The sequence below is a fragment of the Coturnix japonica genome, chromosome 38 (assembly GCF_054131305.1).
Source record: "Coturnix japonica strain WE chromosome 38, WE-NBRP24, whole genome shotgun sequence".
NCBI lineage: Eukaryota > Metazoa > Chordata > Aves > Galliformes > Phasianidae > Coturnix > Coturnix japonica.
The window spans coordinates 4,752,440-4,776,005 of NC_140700.1; the positions used below are offsets into that span (position 1 = coordinate 4,752,440).

At 47.1% G+C, this 23,566-nt stretch overlaps 1 protein-coding gene across 7 annotated transcripts; it reads right to left on the bottom strand.

Moving 5' to 3' along the window:
- Positions 1-70: 70 nt before the first annotated feature.
- Positions 71-21,526, bottom strand: SYT6 (synaptotagmin 6). 7 transcript variants are annotated; one of them, XM_032449330.2, is made up of 7 exons: positions 21,106-21,526; positions 9,906-10,159; positions 7,804-8,362; positions 6,016-6,136; positions 5,382-5,553; positions 4,881-5,031; positions 71-1,296 (listed from the first exon to the last, which is right to left on the bottom strand). In XM_032449330.2, the coding sequence occupies exons 2-7, from the start codon at positions 10,073-10,075 to the stop codon at positions 1,225-1,227; spliced, it is 1,245 nt and encodes a 414-aa protein (XP_032305221.2). In that variant the 5' UTR covers positions 10,076-10,159; positions 21,106-21,526; the 3' UTR covers positions 71-1,224. The 7 variants fall into 7 exon arrangements, with proteins under 7 accessions (XP_032305221.2, XP_015740699.2, XP_032305225.2 ...); XM_015885213.3 differs by having other exon boundaries at positions 9,906-10,242; XM_032449334.2 differs by having other exon boundaries at positions 9,906-10,102; positions 21,106-21,504.
- Between the last annotated feature and the right edge of the window lie 2,040 nt (positions 21,527-23,566).

Genomic DNA, 23,566 nt, shown 5'->3' on the forward strand with positions numbered 1-23,566 from the left:
CATTACCCCCAGCTGTGATCACTGCAGCCAGCTGAAACCTTTTTGCTGCCTTCACGAGACCAGTCAGGAGTTACAAATGAAACCATTTTATTGAGTTTCGGCTTCTATAGCACGTCGCACGTGAAGAGAATGAAGACAGGAGGTGTGATGAGCAAGTACAGATCTGTCCATCACCTGAACAAAGGATTCCTGTTACCCAGAGAAACAGTGCAAGCAAAAGTCCTTTCTCTGCACTCACAGCAGTGATGGGTGGTGAAGGCTGATGCTGAGACAGTTAGGAAAATGCCATTGCTAACCTGCTGTGAGGGGAAATGCTGCTTTTCTAGCAAATTATGCTTCAACTTGAAAGCAAAACCTTCCTCCATGGGCTGGGGCATCAAAACTTCATTCATTAGGGAAGGGCTGATTGCTCAGGAAAAACATGTGGCAGCTTTTAGCAGCAGTTGTGTTCCTGTGTTACCCTTTTGTTCACCTCCTATTAGCAGGACCATGTAGGAAAGAAGGATCTCGTGTCCATGCCAGGATCTCCCCTATTTCTGCAGCAGTTTCCCCCTCACATCACACACAGTTTCTCTCCATTCCAGGTAACGTGGTGATGTTCAGAGCAATGAGCAGCAGCTACAAAGGGCATCTTAAGAAAGAGTTCATGCAAATAGCTCTAGGGAGGCTCCAGATACAGAAAAGCAGGTTTTTTTTCCCCCTGAGGAATCAACAGCTTTTTGTTTTGTTTGAATATATGACCAAAGGAATCGGAGATACACACTGCACACACTTCTAACAGCTCTACAGGGACAGACCTGGACACACAGTGCTGAGCCATCACAGCAGTGATCCCACATCTCCCAGCTCTGTCCCAGTCAGACCCAGCCCACAGCACAGCAGGACCAGGCGGCTCCTTCCCGGCCACGTGTAGGAACTCAAAACATCTTTGCACATTTCCAGCCTTCATACACATCACAAACTATTTAAGAGACCAAAAACTTCCAGCTCACATCACAGTCTGCCTTCGTCCTCTGGAAACGGGTCCGGACAGTAAAGCCACAAAAGGAACACGTTGCTTTGGGAGACCTATTAGACAAAGACGTGTTGACTACAGAACGGGTTTCTGCCTTTACTTACACAGGAACAACGAGGCTGGGAGGTCTGGCTGCTGCCCCCAGCACTCAGCAACGCGCTGCTGAGGCTGCAGGAGCACGGTAACATGGCAGAGTCCATCCCTGCAGATCACGGTGTGGGTGGTGGTTTGGGAGAAGGACAGGAGCTCTGGCTGTCAAAGCTCGCTGCTCGGCCTTGCCACTGCAGGAGGAAAGAGAAGGGAAACCTAAGCAGATGGGAGGACACTCAGCTTCATTCCTTTCCAAATCAATTCACAGTGATGGGGACTGCTACCCCCTCATCCAAAAGAAAACTAATCACCTCTGCTCCATAGACAAAGTTTTTCTGCTTACCCGGCATCACGTCCTGTTTTGGTGCTGTTATTTTGTTTTTATTTTCTTTCATTTCAAGGAATACCAAACAAACACACAAACCCTTCAATCTCTGCCCTGGCAGAAGCTGTGTTTGCAGTGCCAGGAACGTTTCTCAGAGTGAAAATCAGATCCCAGCGAGTGGATGCAGTAAACATTTCATTTTATTTTTTGCCATAATTACGGGATCATAAATTATTAGTCATCTGCCTTGGGGGCCATTAGTATCATTCAAAGCCATTACTACTCAGATCTTGAGTACTCGCCCATCTCACTATCATGCTTTATTAAATTCAAATGACAAATGATAGACGTCTTCCAAAGACAACAGGAGGCGGAATCGTTCCACTGCTCCTTTCTCCCCCAGATCAATTCCCTCCTCTCCCACTTGAGCAAAAAACCTCTTTGCTAAACAATATTAATGTTCCAGCATGTATGAATTTTGTTTCTGTGGGTGAAAGCTCATTAGGCAAATTGCAGCAAACCAGTTCAAGTGGAGCTAATCACATGGAGAAAAGAAACCACAGCAACATGTCTTCTGCCAAACCCTGAGCACATGCACCACTGTGCCGTGGAAATATACCCACACTGCTCCAAGGAATACTGAACCTCAGCAAAGCAGAGGTCTGCACAACCTGAAGATACTTTTCCCTCATTTAATTAGGAAAAGTGAACCATCCATACTGTAATTATCAGTAGGAAGCTCACAGAAGTTCACTGAAAGTCAAACATACCCAGGAGCCCAGACAGGGCCAGTTTAGCATATCTTTAAAGATAAATGGTTGTTCTTCATTACAGCAGGACTTGGCTCTCTGCTCACTTGTCTCTTTTTATCTGGAGAAGCACTTTAAACAAATAAATGCTCCCACGCCGAATGTCAGAGGTGTTTGGCAACATCAAAGCCCTGCTCTGTGCTGCCCCTCTGTGATATCAGCCTGCATTTGTCTTTCACATACAACAAAGAGATCTGCAGTTTTCAGATGTCCCCTTCAAAGTCTGGGCAGATATACTGTAATTCTCCCTTCTTTTCTGTAAACACATCACTTAACCTGGGAGACCGATGTGCTGCACTGATGGTGGGTGCAGGTTTGTGTGCTAACAGAGCAAGAGGGTCCTTCTCTCCTGAATCGCCTTCTAAGAGCTGTGTAAGAAGGATCCGATTTAGAAGCTGGTAATTAGTGATTTGAGGGTGAAGAAGGGAACAAGGAGCAGCAGCTCCTCCCCAGCATCCATACTCCAGAGCAGGCAGACCCCTGGACCATGCCTTAATGTGCAGCCAGGCTTGTGCCTACAGCACTGACCCCATTGCAGCCATGGGGCAGCCTGGGAGCCCCCTGCAAGCTGGAGGTGCTTGACACAGCAAGCAGCGCTGAATTTATCTCTGAATGATGCTCAGATAGGGAAAATGTGATTAATGGTAAGAAATGGCCTTTCACTGATCATTTCTATCCAGGATCTTGTGTCTCTTTTTGCTGTTTGTTTGCTTTTTTATTTGCTTGTTTATGTTTCAGTTGGTTTTTAGCTGCAGTGGAGCTGCCAGCAGCAGAACTAGAGCTGAAAAGGGCAAATAAATACCATTTGCTTGTTGGCTCTGAGCACTGGCTTGTGGCAGAAATAGCAGAGCAGATGATCAGAGTGGGGTTTTTTTGTGTGGGTTTTTTTTTCCTATTCATTTTTTTTAGAGGGCTCCTGACCTGCTGAAATGACTCACCTCGTTGGTTTTTTCCTCCCTGTTTCTGAAATCTTGGGGGCTCAGCAGTGACCCTCGAGGTATATTTTACATGGTGAGTCACCCTGATGCCTTCCTCCGATCCCTTAAATTTCGTCATAGAAATTACATCCTTTTCTTCCCGTTTATTCTCAATTAATTTACAGGGCTCTTTCTTTCCTGCTCCAACCTGGAGCCAAGGAATAGCCCTGCAGAGCCGTATAAATGACAAACTGCAGAAGGATCTCCTGGCCCTGGGTTGGACTTGGCAGCTGGTGTCACATCCAGAGGTACAGCTGACCATACACAGCTTGTTGATCCAATGGGAGCTCACAAAGCACTTCTGCTAAAACACGGTGGTTGCTGACACCCAGCAGTGTGAGACAGATAGCATATGCTGCTGCCCAAACAGCTCTGACTCATGTGAACTATGCTAGTCTTCAGCATGAAAAGCCTAATGAGAGCCTGGCACTGCTCAGCACCCAAAGGAAGTGTTACTGCTGCACATCAACTCCGCATCGCTTCAATTCTGTTTTGATTTACACCAGATCTACACAATTGACCCTTGGTCATGGCCCCTTATTTACTGTGGTGGGGTTGCATAGGTACTGCCAGAGCTCTGTAATCTGACATCCTCCAGCCTCACCGTACACAGACACCTCTCACGAGTGCTTGGAGAGGGAAAGAAACCTGCAGATGAAGAAGACCTGCCTATGGTTGTGACCGTTTGGATGGTCACAAACCAATGCCAGAAACCAGACTGATGAGAATGAGCCGAAATGGAGCTCACTGAGAACAAACTGCATTTGTGTTAGGGAAAAGATGAAGGTTTCTAACAAAAACAGGTTTTGCTCCATCCTAATTGAGACCGCTGTGGAGGACCACCAGGTCTCATATCTGACTTCCAGCAGAGCTCAGAATCTGAACTTCAAAGAGAAAATAAAGCACTCTTTGTTATGAACAGTCTGTGGCCTTGAGGGGAAAAGCCTCCTTAACCCCGGATACAGAATTAATTGCATTTATTTTACTTCTGCCGGCTACAAACGCTGGCTTTATTTTCACTGAGTGCCATTCTCCAGATCTCTCTCCTCCAGAATTTATTACCTAAATCAGATAAAAAGCAAACAACCCCATACGAGTGTGACAAAATGGAGCTCAAGGAGGAAGAAAACGCCAGAGATGGTCAAAATGGCACTCAGGCATCTCAGCCCTATTTCACCATCTGGGGTTACATCCAGTGAATCTCTTTCTCTGCAGATGCTTGCAGCAATTACATTTGTTCTATTTATTCTCCCTCAAAGGCTTGGAGATGAGTCAACAGAAAAATCTTCTAGGATGAACAAACTGAAGCTTGAATTACGCGATATCCCTGGACAATTTGTTCTGCAATCAGAGCAGCATTCTCTTTCCTTACTGCTCTGGCTTCAATTAAAAGAAAAACCCACAAAAAATAAATAAAAAAATAGTCATACGGTACCAGTCACATCTGTAAATACAGCTCTTATCTTTTTGGCTTGCAAGCTCAAGGAGTTATATATTATCAAGGCTGCTCTGAGATGTTCAGCTTCTGGAGTTCATGTCTGGTGAGAACATTCCCTCAGCTCTTAGCAGAAATCCCCAAGTGAGAACTGCTCCTCTCTGAAAGCCCTGACCCAGCTCAGTCATGCACAGTACATGGATTCAAAGGAAAGAAGAACTGCACGTACCTCTTTGAAAGACTTCTTCACCTCCACTAATGGATGCCAGTGTGCGATGGGCTTGCGTGGGTACGCCAGCATCTCGTTCCAGTGGTCTCTTCCCAGTCCTTCCGCATTGACCCCCACACGGCAAACCCCAATGATCTCATTGTGACCCACTCTGAAGAACAATAGGAAAGCAACACTTATCTCTTGCCCACAGTGCCCAAGGAGGCTGTGGATGCCCCATCCCTGCAGGCATTCAAGGCCAGGCTGGATGTGGCTCTGGGTAGCCTGGGCTGCTGGTTGGTGACCCTGCACACAGCAGGGGGATGGAACTGGGTGAGCGTTGCAACCCAAGGCATTCTATGATCCTATAACCATATAAAAATGACATTCATAATACATCTCTAGAGACACATTGATGCCACACAGGGGTGCAGTCAAGGCTGTGATGGTAAGGGAACAACTACTGAGCAGAACATCCGTGCCCAATGGGATTTTCTTCTCCCTCCAGAGCCCTCCACCTACCGATCATAATCCATGACAGAGATGAGCAGGCTGACTTGATCCATGTTCTCTGGGGGAATGTCAAAGATTATTGCTTCATTATAAGTAGGATTAAGAGTATTTTTCTTTATGGTGGTTTTCTTCTTTTTAAGCCTTCGACCATCACATAGCAAAGACACTTTGACGTATGGATCTGAGAGGAGGAGAGAGGAAAAGGACTTCTGATTATGGAGGTTTATTTTCTTACCCTCACAATACAGAAACAGCATTTCCATAGCATGGATGTGGCACCTTTTCCTGCACTGCTGCCAAATCTGTCCAACTGCATCCATTATGTTGCACAGTTACAGTGAGCAGAGGAATCTGAAAGCCCATATTTCCCAGAGAGCAGCAGAGGAAGAAAAGATATTAGAACAGCTCTGTCTCGCTTGCTTTCTGTTGGCTGATCGTGGCAGAATGCATCTTGGTTACAAATGGCTCCTGTTTCTGATTTTGGCTGCTTGGACAATTGCAATGCACTCTGAAGTAGCAGCAAATATGCAGCATTTATAGAAGCACTGAGCTGCACAAGGAGATGTGCCCCCACTGAGGTATCTCATGGGAGGAGGAGGAAGTGTGGCTGCAGCTCACAGTGCCCTCAGCCACCAGCACCCACCTGAGTAACCGGTGATGTCCATCGCTTTGAGATTCCTGCATTTAATGACTGTTAGGGTGAGGCGACCTGCAGTTGGCAAATAACAAAGGGAAAACATGATCTCTCCCAGGTCCACGCTTTCCTTCAATAAAACAGAGAACAGACTGTATTGGAAATGTGCAAGACTCAGCCTGGCTGCATCCACCCTCCATCGCAATGTTTTGTGCAGGGTTCATGCAGCACTTGCACCAGAACAGGCTTTTCCCTGGACCATCGCCCATTCAAATGTGCCCTCCCAGAGCTGACAAACACAGCATCAATGTGTGTATGTCTGTACATAAATAGTGCATTAACCAGCAGATGGCACTCAGAAACGTTTAGCACTTCAGGATGACACAGATCGATACCATTTGCTGTTTGGGTGCTCTGTAAAACAACTTTCACACACAGCTCCTCACACCTCCTGCACATGTAGCATTTCTCTTTTACACCTCCCAAAAGCCCATTCTATCATTGCCTTGCTCATGGGAATTCAGGGATAAGCATAAATAGACCAAAAGTAAGACTATAAACAGGCCTGGTATTCTTTAAACAGCTGGGACTTCACCTGAAAGGTTTCCAGATACCTTCTGGAAATGGATTTTAAAGTAAATCTTGCCTTGTATTCAGGGGTCTCACATTAGCAGAGCAAACCTCAGGGCAAAGTGACCTGAGTCACAGCCCCACAGTCTGTGATCAGTATTGAAACACTGAGAACAGTTACTGAGTTATTATTCCTCTGCCTTTAATGCTGCTTGATGCATCTACTGGGAATTGAATTCCTTGCTTCACAAAAAAGGAACCTTATTAATCTATCAGGATGATTTTCAGCACGAACTAAAGAGGTTCTCCTTGTCCACAAGCTGAGCCTGGCACAGGATAAGGCATAGAACAGAACCACTGAATCATTAAAGGAATTTGAGGATCACCAAGTCCAACCACTGTCCCAACACCACCATGATCACCAAAGGGTTTGGGGCCAGCCCAAGCCCAGGCAGGGCTGAGGACTTCCCATGTTCCAGCTTCAGAAATAACAACATGAAAAGACAACTGATTTGGCATCCAACTGCAGAGCAGAGCAATCATTTGTTCACCCCTCAGGAAGGGTCACGTCTTCCTGGGAGGACAGTGGACAAGCAGATAGCTACTGCATAGAGGTTAATGCCTTTGCTTCTGCAACAAGATCAGGGTGAGAAGGTGGCTTCTCCTGCCAGCTTCAGCCAAAGCCTGAAGCACTGAAAGCAGCTGGAACATTTCCATCCCTGACGTTAGGTTTCCCTTTCAGAGAGAATTCAATAGAACTGCTGAAAGGCTCATAACAACCACGGGAACAGTAACATGATGGAATGATGCTCTCCGTATAGTAAAGCCCAGTACAGCCCCTCCAAAACTATTTCTGGCTGTTTATCATGTGCACGTGGCAGACATCCAGAACCCAAGACCTTCCCCTGATGAACAGATGATAACAGGGAATTTACCTCACTCCTCCATCTGGTTTTTAGCAAACCTGGTGACAATGAGACTCGCTGCAGGTGAGATAACAGCAAACCACTAATGAGGGGATGAACTCCCAGCAAACCAGGGCTTGGTTACAGCTGTCACGCTTCTACATAGAGCAGCCTTGTCCATCCCTGTGTGTGACTGCTGCAGGCTCCCAGGGCTAATGGCACCACCAGCAATAAACCCAGCTGCTCCCATTGCACAGGGCTCAGGTAAGCCATAGGGGATGGCCAACCCACCTGCCCCAGCACCGCTGTAACAGACACTCACCGTTGTTGCATACTGAATGTCCTTCCAGATGGAAGTCTCCCTGGAGAGATCTGAGTCCTCAAACAGGTTCTCCAAGATAACTTCTCCTATCATGTCATGTCTGGAGAACCTGTCAAAGTCAAAGACGCTCAGGTGGAGCTTCCTGCTCCCCAGCTCCTCGTGGGGCACAGGGAAATGGAAGGACTCGTCGAAGGTGGGGTTCAGGGTCTTCCTATGCACTCGTGTCTGGAACTTGCGCTTCCTGTCGGGCAGGAGGTAGATCTTCACATAGGGATCTGAGCTGCCACAGAAATCTTTGGCTGGCAAATCGAAAGCCCTGAGAATTCGGACGGTCAGCGTCTCGTTCTCATAGTCGTACTTGAGAGTGAAGTTAATTTTCCCACAGGTTTTTGCTGCTTCTTTTTTGGGGTCCTCGGAGTCGACAGATTTTTGCTTGTAGAGCTCAGGCTTAATGCGGCCGATGCTGGTCGGCTGCTCAGCTACAGCAGGTGGGTCCATGCCATAGTCCATGCTGGATACGTGCATCTGCCTGGGAAGGTGTCTTTTGAAGGAGATGTGCCTGCAAATAGAAGAGATGAGAGCTGAATTCTTGCCCAAGGACATTCCTTTTTCTCCCCCAGACTACTGAAGTAGGAAAGCAGGGAGAGTACAGCCATGAAGGTAAAGTGTGCTTTAGAAACCACCTACGCTTCAATGAAGGAATACTGAATAGCAGCCTCAAAGGTCAAGGAATCTACCTGGTAGGATGCTAACTTTCATTGTATCTGCAGCAATTTCACCTATGACACAAGTGGCAGCCCACAGTTAAATATATGAGACCCAGCAATTCCTTAATCAGGACACACAACCCCAGTGTGGGAGTTCTTCCTCACCCTTGGCTCTTACAATTCCCAGACTCTGGCACTAGGATTCCCCAGGGGGTGGAAAAAATAGCAGAGCTTTTAAAGTAAGAGCCATATTGCCAGCTCAGAAGGTTCGGTTTTGTTCTGGGTATTGTTGCTTCCAAACTTCTCCAACAGAGAAATTTTCTCATTGAGAAATGATAGATAATTCTTGACAGACAGGAATGCACAGCCTCATCTGGAAGTTGTCCCTTGCCTTGAGCTCCCCTTCAGCACAAGTAAAACGTTACATAAGCAAAGCTTTATCTAAGCGAAGCATAAACTCTTCCTGCGGACCCGTGGCATGATTGCAGACTAACTGCTGTGTACAGAACATGTATGGAGTTATTTCACCATCCTAGGAACTGGTTTTTTTACCTTGATCCAGACAAGCTGAGTTTTTACCTTCTCTCTTATGAAGGTATGACAAAAGCAGGATGCGCGTGCATGACACACAACCTGCACTGTTGGTTTTGACACCAGCTCCTTGGAGCAGAAAGCTGAGCTCTGTGCCCTGCTCACCCTGCAGCCAATTTTCTGAGCAAAGGCTGCTTTCACAATTGTTCTGTCTTACACATCACAGCCACAGCCAAAGCAAGCAGAAGTGCTGGGTCGCAGCCAGGCCCTGCTCTCATTGCTTCCTGCCCTACTTTCACGGCCGTCTGTGTCAAGCAAGGAGTACCGTATTTCTCAGTGTTCTTGCAGAGGTGTCCCAAGGTTCATATAGACTCACTCCAAACTGAATAAGCATGGTGCTGGAACCTCCACCCCTGGGTAACAGATGTGCATTGATCCCCAGCACCAAACACAGCCAGTCCTAAGCGTCGGCAAGGAGCAAAGCGTCGATTCTGCTGATCTAATTGTTGCTGCAATGAGCCGCATAAACAAGAGAGAGCAAAAAGGTCTAATTCTGTCTGACCGTATCCCATCATTGATACTCCAGCCTGCTGCTCGTGTTGTAACAAAATTAAAGTGGCCAAAGCATACTGACAGCTAGACACAATGAGGGCAAGTCACACTAATAGGGATTGAAGCCTTTAATATACTTTTTTTAAACAGCCCATCATCAGCCAGTCGTAATTGGTTAATGGCCAACCTTTAGAGCTTAATCCAGCATGTCGGTGGGTGTGCATCCCCCAAACCATCAGAACCCTGGGCTCCATCACACACTTCCCCCCTGCCCCCAACTGGTTTCAATGGGGCTCAGTATCCCCATCTCACCTGGTGGATGATGCAGGCTCTGTTGTTTGCCTCTGGATCCGCGTGCGCCGCAGGATGTGGTCCTTCATGGACATCTGCACCTCCGCAGGGATGTCTGGTGATGTATGGCTGATTTTCACAGCTGCCTCCAGGAAGCTGACGGTGCCCGTGTCCTGCAGCTTGTCTGCCATGTTCTCCTTATTGCACTCTGCCTCGCTCTGCAAGACGGCCAGGTTAGGAGAAAGGGCCTTGTTCCTCCAGGGAACCCAGCACAGCTTCCAAAAGAGAAAGAGAAAAACTGCCACCAGGGCCAGTCCACACACAATAACTATCACTGCAAGGAGGCTGATGGAGAGCTCTACAGGGGGAGAGAAGGCAACAGTGACAGGGAGCGGGAGGAGTGGGAAAGGAGAAAAGAAAAGAGAGAGATGGTGAGAAAGCCATAAGCAAAGGGAAGAAGTGATCCAACCTGACTTGTATTGCACCTAATGGAGAGCTCTCAGCAGGTTCTGCACATGAGAGCCAAACCCAAGTGAACATCCCAAGATCATTGCCTTCTCCAAGCATATCTGTGGAGGACATCTCCAGATAGTATAAAACTGACTAATTTCACCTATGATGGTGAGCTTGGCTACAAAACACCACCTTGGCTTTCTTTTGTGGTATTGGCATACAAGTGATCCTCAAATCAAGCAGAATTTTGGAGCTGAATGAGAGAAAAGCAAGTCCCCCATTGGCACATTGGCAGAAACTGCCTTTTGGCTTCATAATGCAGCTGTTCAGCCACTGCATTAAGCAACATCCTCAGTCTGCCACGGTCCTGGAAGCAGATTGTTGTGCTATTAACACTCACTTCTCGCCTGGCTGCACACAGAAGGAAATAAAGAAAATAGATCAAATATAGAAGGTGATGGTATAGAAAGCAATACACACATTTCCTTGTTCTGAATAGCACAGAAGCTGTGTATGTTCTCTGCTTTTCTGAGTCACTTCTACCTCACATGCATCTATTTCAGCCCCTCAGTCTTTTCTGGAGTGAAAGATTTTCCATACCTATGAGTGAAGAATTAGGGGGGGGGGGGAAGAGCGTATATGTACATATGTATAAATAGGAGCTGAGAAATGATTCACGGCAATTCACAAAGTGAAAATATTGGCTACTTTAAATTCCTCTCTCAAGAGTTTTTCCATCCCCAGGTTCCCACTCAAACCATAATTCCAAGTGTTTGAAATACACAAACATATCAGCCCCTGGAGATGAAGACAAGTTCTGTGCTGAAATCACGCTGGCAGTGTCAGGGCTGTAGAAGATTCTTTTACAGATTGCTTTGAGTTCAAGGTAAATTCCCTGCCTGCCTGCAGTGCCCAGCAATGCTGTACTCCTCATTTAGTTAAGTGTGAGTCAGGACAGATAGGAAAGGAAAAAAAAGGACTTCATGCAAACATCCAAGCTCTCCCTTCCATCAGCTCTAAGAAATGCTTGAAAAAGCTGCATTTAAAGCCATCTCTCTCAAAATTCAACCTTACTGGGCAGCTTACAGCTCTCAGCACAAAAGCCAGGAGAGCACATCTGTGCATCACCGCATCTACTGTAACTGTCCTTCCTGACATCTGCTTTATCTGCACCAGAAGTCATGAGGGGACTCAGATCAAGTGCAAATTCACAAAGAGCTTAAGGCAAAGCTTCCAAGTGCCCCCGGGTTCTGTGCCTAGAAAGGAAGGGATGGAAGCTGCCAGCAGGTCCAGATGGAAAGGATGAATGCTGTCCAGAAGTTCTGCAAGCAGCTTTCCCTCTGTCCTTAACAGCCTCCTGTGCAGCTCAGATTGCACCATTTATATTCTGCTGTAGTTCCAGGATAGAAATACATACTGGAATAAATAGGTCCTGTCTTATTCAATAATAAATAGGATTGTACCTCTCAGCGGTGGGGCTTCCATAGAGATTTGGCTAAATGAGTTCTCAGCACAGCAATGAACACAAAGGTACCACTTTCCTTTACTTAGGGATAAGTCCTGGAGTCGTGCCCAGGTTGCACAAACAGCCAAGAAGAAAAACGTAAGAATCCAGACTTTCAGCAAAGACTTCTGCCCTTCCTGTTCTGACTTCTTCCTCAGCAAACACATTTTAGAAATGCAGTCATCTTTTCCAGTGCCATCCCTTCAAATCCTTGTAAGCTGCCCATGGGCTGAGCCTGGACTGAATCACAGAGCATCCCAAGTGGGAAGGGATTCCCAGGGCTCAGCATCTAAGATTTTACTCAGTGAATACTCCAAGAGCCTCATAATAGTATTCATATGAAACTCCAGCAGCCCAGCAGGAATGTTTTCAGGATCAGGCTGCTTTGCAGATTTAACTTCAGCAACTGCTTTGTCAGCAGTAACTGATATCATGAGCCCTCACTTGGATATTCATCCTTTCCAGTAATTTAAATGTACTGGGCGAGATGTTACAAAGGAAACAGTCGCAATGCAGAGTCCCCATTTCTTTACACAAAAACATCCCAAAGATTTTCACCCAAAAAAAACCTGTTGCCAGTTTGAGGTAGATGGCAGTTCACATCACCACGTCACCTCCAGTTGATCTGCTGCTCGTCATGGATTTGACAGGATTCACGGATATTTTTATGCATGACCTCCCACTCTTGCCTCTGACAGCTCACATAAAACACAAGTGGAAGGGATTGAGGTTTTACAGACATTCTTTAAGCTACTGCCCGCGAGGGATGTTACTTTATCAAAAGATGGCATTAAATTCCACAAGACTTTTCCCTGACCTATTAGACTTATGTATCAGTCGGATGGAGTTGACCTTAATTGATTTAATGAGCTTTCTCTTGTGGATCTGAAAACATCAGTTACTTTAATAAATACCTGGTATTCAAAATATTACGCCTTAAATGTCCTCTAACTTACAGCACGCTTCATCAAAAGCTTTTCCACATCAGGATAACCTGGAAAAGGCTCCTTTCAGATGGGAATGAGCTTCGCTTTAATTGTGCCACAGATTCCCCATCAGAGTAGTTCAATGCTGAGTTTAACAACGTGATTAGAAGAGGCTGTTAGCAATGAGCATACCTCATTTGTGTTAAATGGCAGCGAGTATATGGAGAAATGGAGTTTTGTGAAACAGAAAGCCATTTGCTGGCAGGACTTACACAGGCGTATCTGCAGGAAGGCCCACACTACTCATTATCTTTGCTCTGCTTTCCTTTAGTGACCAGGGGGAATGGTTTCTGTTACAGGAGAATGCCAGCAGTACCTGGGTGGCCAATGCTAAACCATCATTTATCACCACTTACACAATGGGAAGTACCATTAAACATGAAATCTGAGTCAATTGAGGCTCCAACCTCCCACACCTGCAGCCCAGCATAGAAAAATAATGAACTAATGTCATTAGAGGCAGCACAAAGCAGCTTAGGCCAATGTGCTGCAAACACTACAATGCTTTTTTGCTTTTATATATCTTAGTACTGAGTCCGAGAGCAAAGTCCATAGGATAACTCCAAACTACAAAGTTTCAGAGAAGGTCACTGCTTCCTCCTGCCTTTCAAACAAAGGCAGCCCAGGGCAGAATGAAAGGACAGAGCAGTAATTTAAAACTTTGAAGCTAAAAAAGCAAATTTAAGAAAGCGAGATCCTTTCTTGGTTATCCAAGCCCCCTTCCCTTGCACTCCAAAGGCATCTCATTAGCAAAAGCATCCCTTTCGTTTCATCTTAGATGGAACTAATTAAGAGAACATCGAGGAACCACGACTCCACTTTATAGCTCAGATGACTTCATAGTACCCCGGCTGAGATACCAAAGGGGATAATTAGCAGCATCCAAACACAAAATGATTAATAATATGACAAAGCTATGATAAAAACAGCCCATTAACTGCAAGACAATACATGTCTTATTATGTCAAGGCTGACTGTTAATACTCAGATGTAGCTGCACTGCTATTAAAGAGATGCACAGATAGCTCTGTGTTTAATGTGAAGAGTTATATTTAATATCCTAGAAGATGCAATTTAGCTTTTCTTCCACCCACTACCCGCTGAGAAAACAAAACATGTGGGACAGCTCTCAGCATCCCAGCAATCATTAGTCATTCCAGCAGCTGCTGGGCTTGAACAGAGTTTGAGCACCACAAGTGAAAGTTGAAGGGGCCAATGAACATCTTTCCCATGCACATTTCTAACCGGTGAACTCCCCAGTGACTAATGGGAAACCTTCGAGTCAGGGAAAGCTCTCACTGGTTTATTTCCCACTGAAAAAACAAACATCTCTTAACATTTCACTTCTTGCTACAGCAGATGCTGCCTTGAAGAGCATCCTTAGGGGCACAGGGAAGGTGATGGTGTTGTGCCTCAACTCTGTTCCTGCTATTTGCACATCTGGTTTTAAAGAATCATGTTTTGGCCATTGCTCGTACCATACCAGGAGGTATTTCCAGGCTTCTCTGTCCATTTTTGCCATATTTTTCTGTTGCAACAGGGCTTGAGAGAATGAGAATAAAACGTTCTATTTCCATGCAGCTTTGTAGAAATCACGCATTCAAATGTTGGAGTAGTGTGAGAGTTATTGCTGGAAGAGAAGGCAAGGAGCTCTGGGGCTACAACGGAGCACATGAGGCACTCACCAATTGCTAATCTAATTTATGTGTCATTGAGAAGCACAAGCAATGTAAATCTGATGGGCTGAGGCTTGGAAATTGGACATGAGAAACTGTGGTGAGCCTCAGCTACTGGGCCTGGGGAGCTCAAAGGGAAGCACACAGCAACAGCAGGGGAAAAGGAAGAGGTTTCCATTCAGTCCTGGCTACGGACGTATTTATACAGCAATGCTGTTCAGCTTTGAAGCTTTACAGAGCTCCAAAGGAACAGGGAACAGATAGAACAGAAACCAAACGCTGGGGCAGCACAGCTACACAGCATCCAACAGCAGCACAGATAGAGACAAAATAGGAACTGCAACAGAGCAAAGGAACAGCCCCTTTGGGACCAACGCTCAGAACAAAACACAGAAGGCACCAGGGAGCAAAGCAGCAAGCAGAGCACTTTGCAACAGGAATTTTGAGATGGAAGCGGGTTGCCTTATGAATTGTAAAATGCTGAGATCGGTGAGAGAGGTGAGCTGCAGTGCAGTGCTGCTCTCAGCCAGCTCCTTCTTCCCTCCACAAGAATGCCATAGGCATGGGAATGTTGATGGAACAGATAATAGAGGGCAGACCATTCCTGGCAGCAAGCAGCTCTTTGACACAGCCCACAGCTGAGCATGCACTGGGGTCTGCAGAAAGCATCAGCGAGAGGTAATCACTGCAAGCCTGTCACCAGCTGCCTCCGCTGGTTGGGAGCGTGCCCAGCGTGCCATTGCTCTGGTTGATGTGTTCATTGTCACATCTGCAGGTCCACTCGCTGCCAGTTGGGTGTCATCTGAAACCCAGCAACACCTCTTGATTTATTGGCTATATTCCCCAGGCAGCTACGAGCCCTGGGATAACGTCCTGAAATATTCTCGAGGCAGAGAAGGCATTAACAGCTGTCACTTCAAAGTCTAACTGCTGCCAATTCGCTTTTCGCAGGTAGCCAACACTAGAGATGCGATGTGAAGCACTGCAGCAGGGGCTGCTGCTTAAACAACATCACAGAGAACAACAGTGCAGCAGTTAGGGATGGGAAAAGATCCCAGTGAATTCTCAGCACATTTTCAGGGAAGGGCTCATAAACAGTTATGGATGAGCAGAGCTGCTGTCACCCTGCAGATGTTCTCTAATGCTGATGCTGAGCAGCCCCACATAGAACCCATCATGAGCATCAGGCCACCAGAGGCATCCTCTGTGCCTGCGTGGGTTACCAGCTTGCTTTGCAGACCCTCCAAAGCCTTTCTATCCTAGGAGCAGTCTGAGCAATAGGAACACGTGTAAGCTGTCACCTACTGCTCTATCTGCACCTTCTGGCACTCTGCTTGGACTAAGAGGAGCTTGGCTGCTTGTCAGGTTCCTTTAGAGAGAGGCAGGCAGCACTGCCCAGCCTGAGGGCATGCAGCATCCTTACAGCATGCGAGAGAGGGATACGAAGGGACACAGAAATACTTGGTGCTGTGAGCAGCCTGGAAAGAAACAAATCAGCCTGTTTAAACTTCTTGAGAACAGAAAGCAACTGATTATCCTTCCTCACTGCCTACTGCAGCACAGTGCTATGAAATACCAACAGCTCCAAAACACCAACTCCTCACAGTGCCCCCTTCAAAGCTCTGCAGCTCCCACCCTCCTCCTGTAAGCAGCAAATGAGGTTCATTCTATTCAAGCTCTTCCTCCATTCTGGGACAGTGGGTTCCTCTATCAGCTTCCAGCAGCTTCCTTCCTGCACCCAGGGGCTCTGCAGCAGCTCAGCCAGAGCCTGCCCACCTCACCCACACATCACTGCTGCCTAACAAGAAGGGAAGGACGGAGCAGGAAGGCTCTCACTGCCCCTGCTGAAGTTTCACTGAGATAGAGAAAACTTCTTAAAAATTAATTCGCTGCTACCACAGGGTTCCTGCCACGCCAGAGCTGATTGCAATGCAAACTATCAGCTTCAAAGGCAAGGATGAATCAGAAGCTATTTTGAGAGTAATTATATAAGATTACAATATTCAAAATATTTCGTTCTCGCGTTCAGTGAGGAGACAACCTGCTTCATCAGGAGACCTTGGTGGGAGCCTGCATTGCAAGCAATTGGGATCTATAGTTAAAGCTCTGACCAGTTCCAGCCCAGACAAAACTTCCCTTGTTAAGCAGTGCTGGGTTTAGTTCAGCACCCACTGCAGCTCTTCAGGAGATGCTGTTTTGGAGCTGGGAGTCATGGACAGCTGGATGAGGCCGTCAGAAAGTTCTGAGACCCAACACACCTACATGAGATCTGGGTTTCCTCTCCAGATTGCACCAAAAAAGCCTTTTGCTGAAACTTCTGCTGGTACATGCAACAAGAAAGGGGAATTTCAGCTGCCAACAGTGTTGCACTTCTATAATAAAAGTGAGCCAAAGAAATAAAAGGAACAATCTCTCCAAACCGAAGGAAACATCTCCCATTAACTTCAGTCGCTTTGTGTCTTAATCAGCTGTTCTCTGGGGTATTATAAATGAGATAGTAACTGTTGTCATCGCTTTATGCCTAACTGATGACAATCTAATGAACCATTTATAAGCCACGCTGCATGCAATTACAGCCCATAGCTGTGTGCTAATCCCAGGGCAGCTCATTGCTGTGTGCTGTGGCAACATCTGCGGGTGACTCGGTGGCACTGAACACACGTATGCTCCCTTTGGAGGAGCTGATGTGGACGGCTCTGAATGTCATCTCCCACCTGACACGTCCCCAGGTTCAGAACTGAGCACATCCAGACATCCACAACCTGAAGTGCTGCAGGTGGAAGGAACATATCAGGCAGTAATGGCTGAACTAAACACGAGGGTGGCCTTAATCGGGGGCTGCAGCCTCACTGAGCACCCTGCAGATAAGTTTCTTTTCTCCATAGAGAATTCAGCATACAGTCACTCCAGATACACCCTTGCTGTCTCTCCAGGATGCCATTTTGCACTGTGCAAGTATAATTAATGACAGCGCATGGCAGAGACACATCACAGCTCTCCCAAACCACTGCTATTGTAAGTGACTGCTGTGTGCGAGTCCGCTGGAGTGAAGCTATAAGGGCTGCGACAGACAGGTTTATCTGTAATGTACAGATAGGAAGAAAATAGTGCATTATTGCCCCTGAAGAAGAAATAAATAGCAAAGCCAGGTAAAGCTGCTTAACCAACATCAGCTGAACACTCGTTGGTCCTAAGGAAGAAGATGAGCGTACTGAACAATGGAAAGAGGTAAGAAAAATGAGGATGGCTGCAACTACAGCTGAATGAAATCTGTATCAGAGCTGAGGCAGGGTATTGTGGTGCTGGCTTTTATGTGCTCACATAAAAATACATGAATGTGGTGCATGCAGCAGGCCGTACGCACAGCGCTGGTACGATCCCAGCTGTCCAGCCACAAACACCTGCAAACAAAACCATCAGCATCTCAGGATCCTCCTGCAAAGCAGTGGAGACAGATGGGGTAAGGACATACCCTGATCTGAACCAGCTGAAAGCACATGCTTGGTTCTCCCTGAAGCATAAGCAGAATGCTGATAGCAAAAGGAAACATTCCAAAGGGAATGACAGAAACCTTTAAAGCAAAAGTCTGTTAAGGGGAAGATGCTCAGTATTATGGAAAAGGAAAAAAAATACAGAAAAATATAAGAAAGTAACTTCAGAAATGGGGACTTACCAAGGAGGCAGCTGGTCTCCAGCTCAATCCGCCACCACTGCCCTCAGCCTGCTCACACTCCCAATTAACACCAGCAGCAATCTGGCTGCCTGTTTCTATGGAGTTTCAGATCCCCATCCCTGACTATGCATGAGGCGACTGCAGCAGCGCAGGAACGGCTCTGAGGTCCGCAAAAAAACTACAAACACACTCAGACTCCCCGACTGCTTCAGGAACGAACCAACCAGCAGCAGTTCAGCAGATCCAAAGCTCGCCGCTATGCAGAGTTACTTAGAAAGCTCCCAGGCACTGCACAGCTCCATAGTGCTGTTTATTTACCAGGACCATTTCAATGAGCACAAAGCCAGCTGTGAATTCACGGAGCTACACACCGAACGCATAAACATATTCATAGACAAACCATACAATCAATTTCCCCTTGATTTACGCTGCTGGTTTTGACCTTATTTCAATAGAGTTTAAGCCTTCTAGCTGCAAGATTTGAACACGACACCTTCAGGATCAGAGCACAAACCTGTTCTGCTTGAGCTAAAGAGCAAATGTGCTGCATGCAGCCCTTGCTGGCTCTCTACCTGCTGCTGGAACAGGCGCTCACAGAGGAAGGCAAAATCCATTCTGTGAGTGCATTGCGCCGTGCTAAGAGAGATCTTTGCCCACAGGCACTGCTCCTCACATGCTTGGCCTCCAGAGACGTAAGCCTTGATGATTAGTATTAGTTTTGCCTGGGTGGCTTCAAACATGTTCACTGTTATACCACCATATTGACTTAAAATACACTTGAACAGTGATTCAGAGAAGTGTGTTATTACAGCCAATAAGTAAACGCAGGAGTGGCCCTTATTTCACAGCTAGTGGCTCGAGGCATCCCACATCAGTGAATGGTCATGCCATCAAGTTCCCATTAGTCAAGCTGCCCTATCAAGGGATATTTTTTGTCCCCAGGAACACACTTCAGAAGCAATTTCCCCATATAAAAATGTTTGTTCCCCATCAGCATTTCTGCAACAAACCTCCCCATGCTGCACAAGAGCTCAGCCTCTCCCCTCCCGCAGCAGGAATGCTTACAGACGTGTGGGTTTTGCATTTAATAGTATTTGCAGAGCGCCAGGAGCGTGCTGAGCACTGCACAAGAACCGTCTGTGTCACGGAAAAGAGCAGTTCACACAAAGGGCAGAGCACTGAGAGTGCACTGAGTTATGGAAGGGATGGAGCTCAGGACAGCTCAAACACCACACTGGGAAGCAGACGTGCTCTTCAAGTCCCATAGAGCTCAGCAAACTCAGAGTGCCTGCCACAGCTGCAGGGTACAGCAGTATATACCTGTTTGCTTAAGGTACATCACTGCAGTGGCAAATGTTGGCTCTATATCACAGCCTGTAGCTCGTGGCTGTCTGCACACAGCATCACTGCACAGTGAATGAGGGTGGGCAGGGAAGAGCTGTCAGATGCACTGAGCTGCAGGGGGGTCAGATGGGCACAATAAAGGACATTGCCTTTGTCCAACCGCAGGGCCCACAGCCAGGAGAGCAGGGCTATTCCTGGCACTGCTGACACATCCCTACAACACCTTCCTCACCCAAGAGCCTTATTTTTCAGACACACAGAGTTACAACCCAGCAGCCCACAAAGCTCCTTCATTGATACACAGTGCTGTACGGCGAACTGGAGAAATACTGCAGCTACGTTTCTCTTATTGACTAAGTAGGGGAACAGTCTATTACATAACCCAAAGCACAGAGAGTAGGGCTGCATCTACTTGATGCACAGAATCTCTTCTCACATCCAATTCAAAGCACTTTCAAACAGGAGAATCAGCACACAAAACCAGAACTGCACAGTGCTACCTATTTGCACAGAAACCAGCCCAGTACTTTTATATCCACAGTCCTTTTCCATGGCCAGATATGATCCAAGAAGGCTAATATGGCACCTGGCTCACTTCTTCACAGCACACAATATACTGGGGTGCTCCCATTCATCAGCAACATGAGCTGCATGGCCCTGACAACTCAACTTTACCCATCCACCAGCTAATAGATCTATCCAGGAGGTAAAAAACTAGCACAGAACCTTTGAATACACATGCTCAAATGCAACAGCCCTAAGCATAGAAACAAAAGAAAACATAACTACTTACATCAGGAAGGCTTCCAGAGCAGCAAGGATCTCCAGTGAGATGCCATTACCTCCACTGCCAACCCTCAAATGAGGTTTGGGAAGGGGTGGAACCAGGCTCTGGTCACTCAGGTGCATTTCATTGCATACACCTGTGCTCCCTGGGCTGGCCCTGCCTTCTCACCAGGTGCTCAATCACTGTTTTAGATCATGACTTAGCAAAGTGCTATTTCATTCGCTTGGGTTTTGCTCCTCCATGTGAACCTGTGATGTTTGTTCCCTCTGCAAACGTCTTTGGCAGTTGTAGGTAAGGGCTGCTCTCTGGAAGCTGTGAGCAGAAGGGGAATTCACCACGTTCCCATGCAGAAGTGCCCCTTTGCCTTTAGAGCCATACACCACCAGCTCCCAGCCCATGCATCACCCTGCCTGGTGACCCCATGCAAACCCTTCCTTTCCTTGAGCTGAGGTAACAATAAGCATCTCTGTCTCTCAAACAGGCTTTTTTATTGCTTCTCTCTTCGTATAGGATGAGAGTTGAGGTTTTTAACTAAAAACAAGGAACTTACACAGAAACTTAACACCACCAACCACCTCTCCACCTCAGTGCAGCTCTGCCCATGGGGTTACACTGACTTACACCGACAGATTAACCTGCACCAGCTGTGGGATGCATAAAGGAAAATAAAGACAGGTCTGTGCTAAGACAGTTCTCCCCTAATTCCAACACTGAGCTCCCAGAGGTTCCCCCCCTCTGCAGGCGTTTCCCTGCTTTGGATGTTTGCAGTCCTGAGCTCACAGGACCATAGTACTGTACCTGGCTCAGAGATGCTCAGGCTCTGGTCTGAAGGCAGAAGGAATTCCCTACACGTGTCCAGATCCAGGGCAGGAAAGCTTTTCTTCCGGCACAGCTCAGAGATGATGCGAACTGCCTTCTGACAGCGGCTGTCATCCTCGGTGCCACTCATCTCCCAGACCGCATCCTCCGCTGCCCCCCTTCTGTCTCAGGAAGTCCAACTAGAAGCACAGGCTGTGCTTCTTTCCAACAGCATCAGTCCCACCCTTTGACATGGCTGCACCAGGGGGGTCCCACGTACCCCCAGTGCCCTGAGCTGCAGGTCGGGCTGCAGAGCCCTGTGCTGTCTGCAGCCCCTCTGTGCTCCTGGCGCTCAGATTGCCTCTGAGATCAGAGATCTGTTTACTGCCAAAGAGTGTTCCAGACAAAGAACCTCCTACTAAATTCAGTTTCGTGCCCTCCATACTATGCTTTTAAAGCCACAGCCCAGATAATTCCTTTTAACCCTTCTGTTGCTCTTCCTCCTGGTTCCCTGGGTGCAGAGTTTCAAACCTGGAGCATCCTGACAAAGGAAGTGAATGTTGAAATCTGACTGAGGACAACAGAGAAACGCTGCACAAACTACTATAGCTGTGAAAGGCAGAGTGGAATGAGCAGTCAGGTTTGTTTGCATCAGTGCCATTGCAGCCAGTTGGAGGTGGCCATAAAGACTGAGCACATCATTCTATTTTGCTATCAGGTTTTAAGTAAGGAACAACCACAAGTCTGTAGCCTTTCTTATTTCTGATGCAGTTTATTTGGCACATCGTGCCACGCAATCGAACCACGCTTTTGAATTTGAGAACATATTTAGCACACGTGAAAAAAGAAGCAATCCTATAACAGTCCCAGCTCTGCTCAGCAGAGTGATTCCTTGCAGCCCCGGAGCAGCACCAGATCATCAGCAAACTGGAGACTGAACGCTGCAGCTGCACGGGTCCCTCAGCCCCACATCACAACAGCACGTCGAGATTAATGGCAGTGTGTTTATTCTGGCTGGCAATTACTGCTGAAGTTCGGTGAGCTCTCGCATCACACGAGTCCCAGGAGATACACAAGCACCTGTACAGCCAGGAGCATCAGCTCTATAGACTCATATGGGGCTCCCAGAAGCTCGGGCCTGAAATTGCAGCCTGGTGATGTGAAGAAATAAACACACCGTACATTTTAGTAGCATGTATTTAGGAATACAGCTGTTGAATTGTTGTATTACGGGATTAGCTCTTACTAATGAAACAACTTCACCTGCAACACTTCACCTACTAAGCACCAACCCTTCCAAAGAGTTCAGTTGCTGTGGCAACGTGTTGGAAAGCCGTTCTTAAGACAGCAATATCCCACAAATGGTCACAAAGAGACATTGTTTAATTAGACACCACCACCTCCCGGTCAGCCCTGCAGAACCCTCTGCAGCTTTGAGACAACTGCAAACAGCAGCACCGGCTGCACCGAGCAGAGATCCCAAACTCTGCAAGGTTGGAAATGGAACCAGTAACTGACCGGGAGCTCAGCTCTGGTTCAGCCTTGTAGAACATTTAAGATTCTGATCTTTTTGCAGATAAGAATGACTCCGATTTGGATCCTCTGGCAGCACTGATGTGGGGTCTGTGTGTAAATGGTGCTGAGCACCTTCATGTGCTGCTCTGAAGTGCAGACCAAGCAATAAGCTGAGCAAACAGCTTCACACAATGGAAAGGAGGGAGGAACTGTTTGCCACAAGAGAAACAGCCTTAAGAATGAGTAGAAATCCAATACCAATCACAGGAGCTGGGCCTTGAACTGAGTATGGGGGAATAAAGTGAAGCAAGCTCTCCTTGAATCTGTAGAGAAGTGCCAACCAGGAGCCATGAAGCTCCTGAAGCTGAGCAATACACAAAGCAAAGGAAATGCTGCCCTCCTGCTTCTGAGCACCACATCTCCCCTGGCTGTGCATCCACATCAGCTTTTGTGGGAGTAACCGTTCAGTTCCAGGGCTCCTGGGGAGGAGGATGGGCTGGAACCCACCATTAAAGCACTGAATTACTGTTGACAGAAGTAAGTTTTCAGCAGCCTGCAGTAATCGAGTGGCCTGACACTTTTAGACATTAAAAGGATGCTGCTCTGGGCGTACCTGGAGGAGGACCAGATCGATTCTAATTGGGCAGGAGATGTAACTTGGTTGGACACGTCTGCAGTCCCCCAGCAGGAGCCGGCAGCTTTCCAGCACTGTGACAGGAGCTCAGGGGCTGCAGAAGGAATAAAATCACATTGCAGCTCTGCACAGCGAGGGAGAGAAACCTCCTGACAGAGGAACAAAGCAGAGCACTGAACCCAGTGCCAGGAGCACCAAGAAGCAAACTGCACTTGGCATTGCTTGGAGGCACAGATCTCCTCCAAAGCAGAGGACAAGAAAGAAGAGGAGCAGTTTCACCTCCATGTGCAAAAACAAAAAGAAACTCAAAAG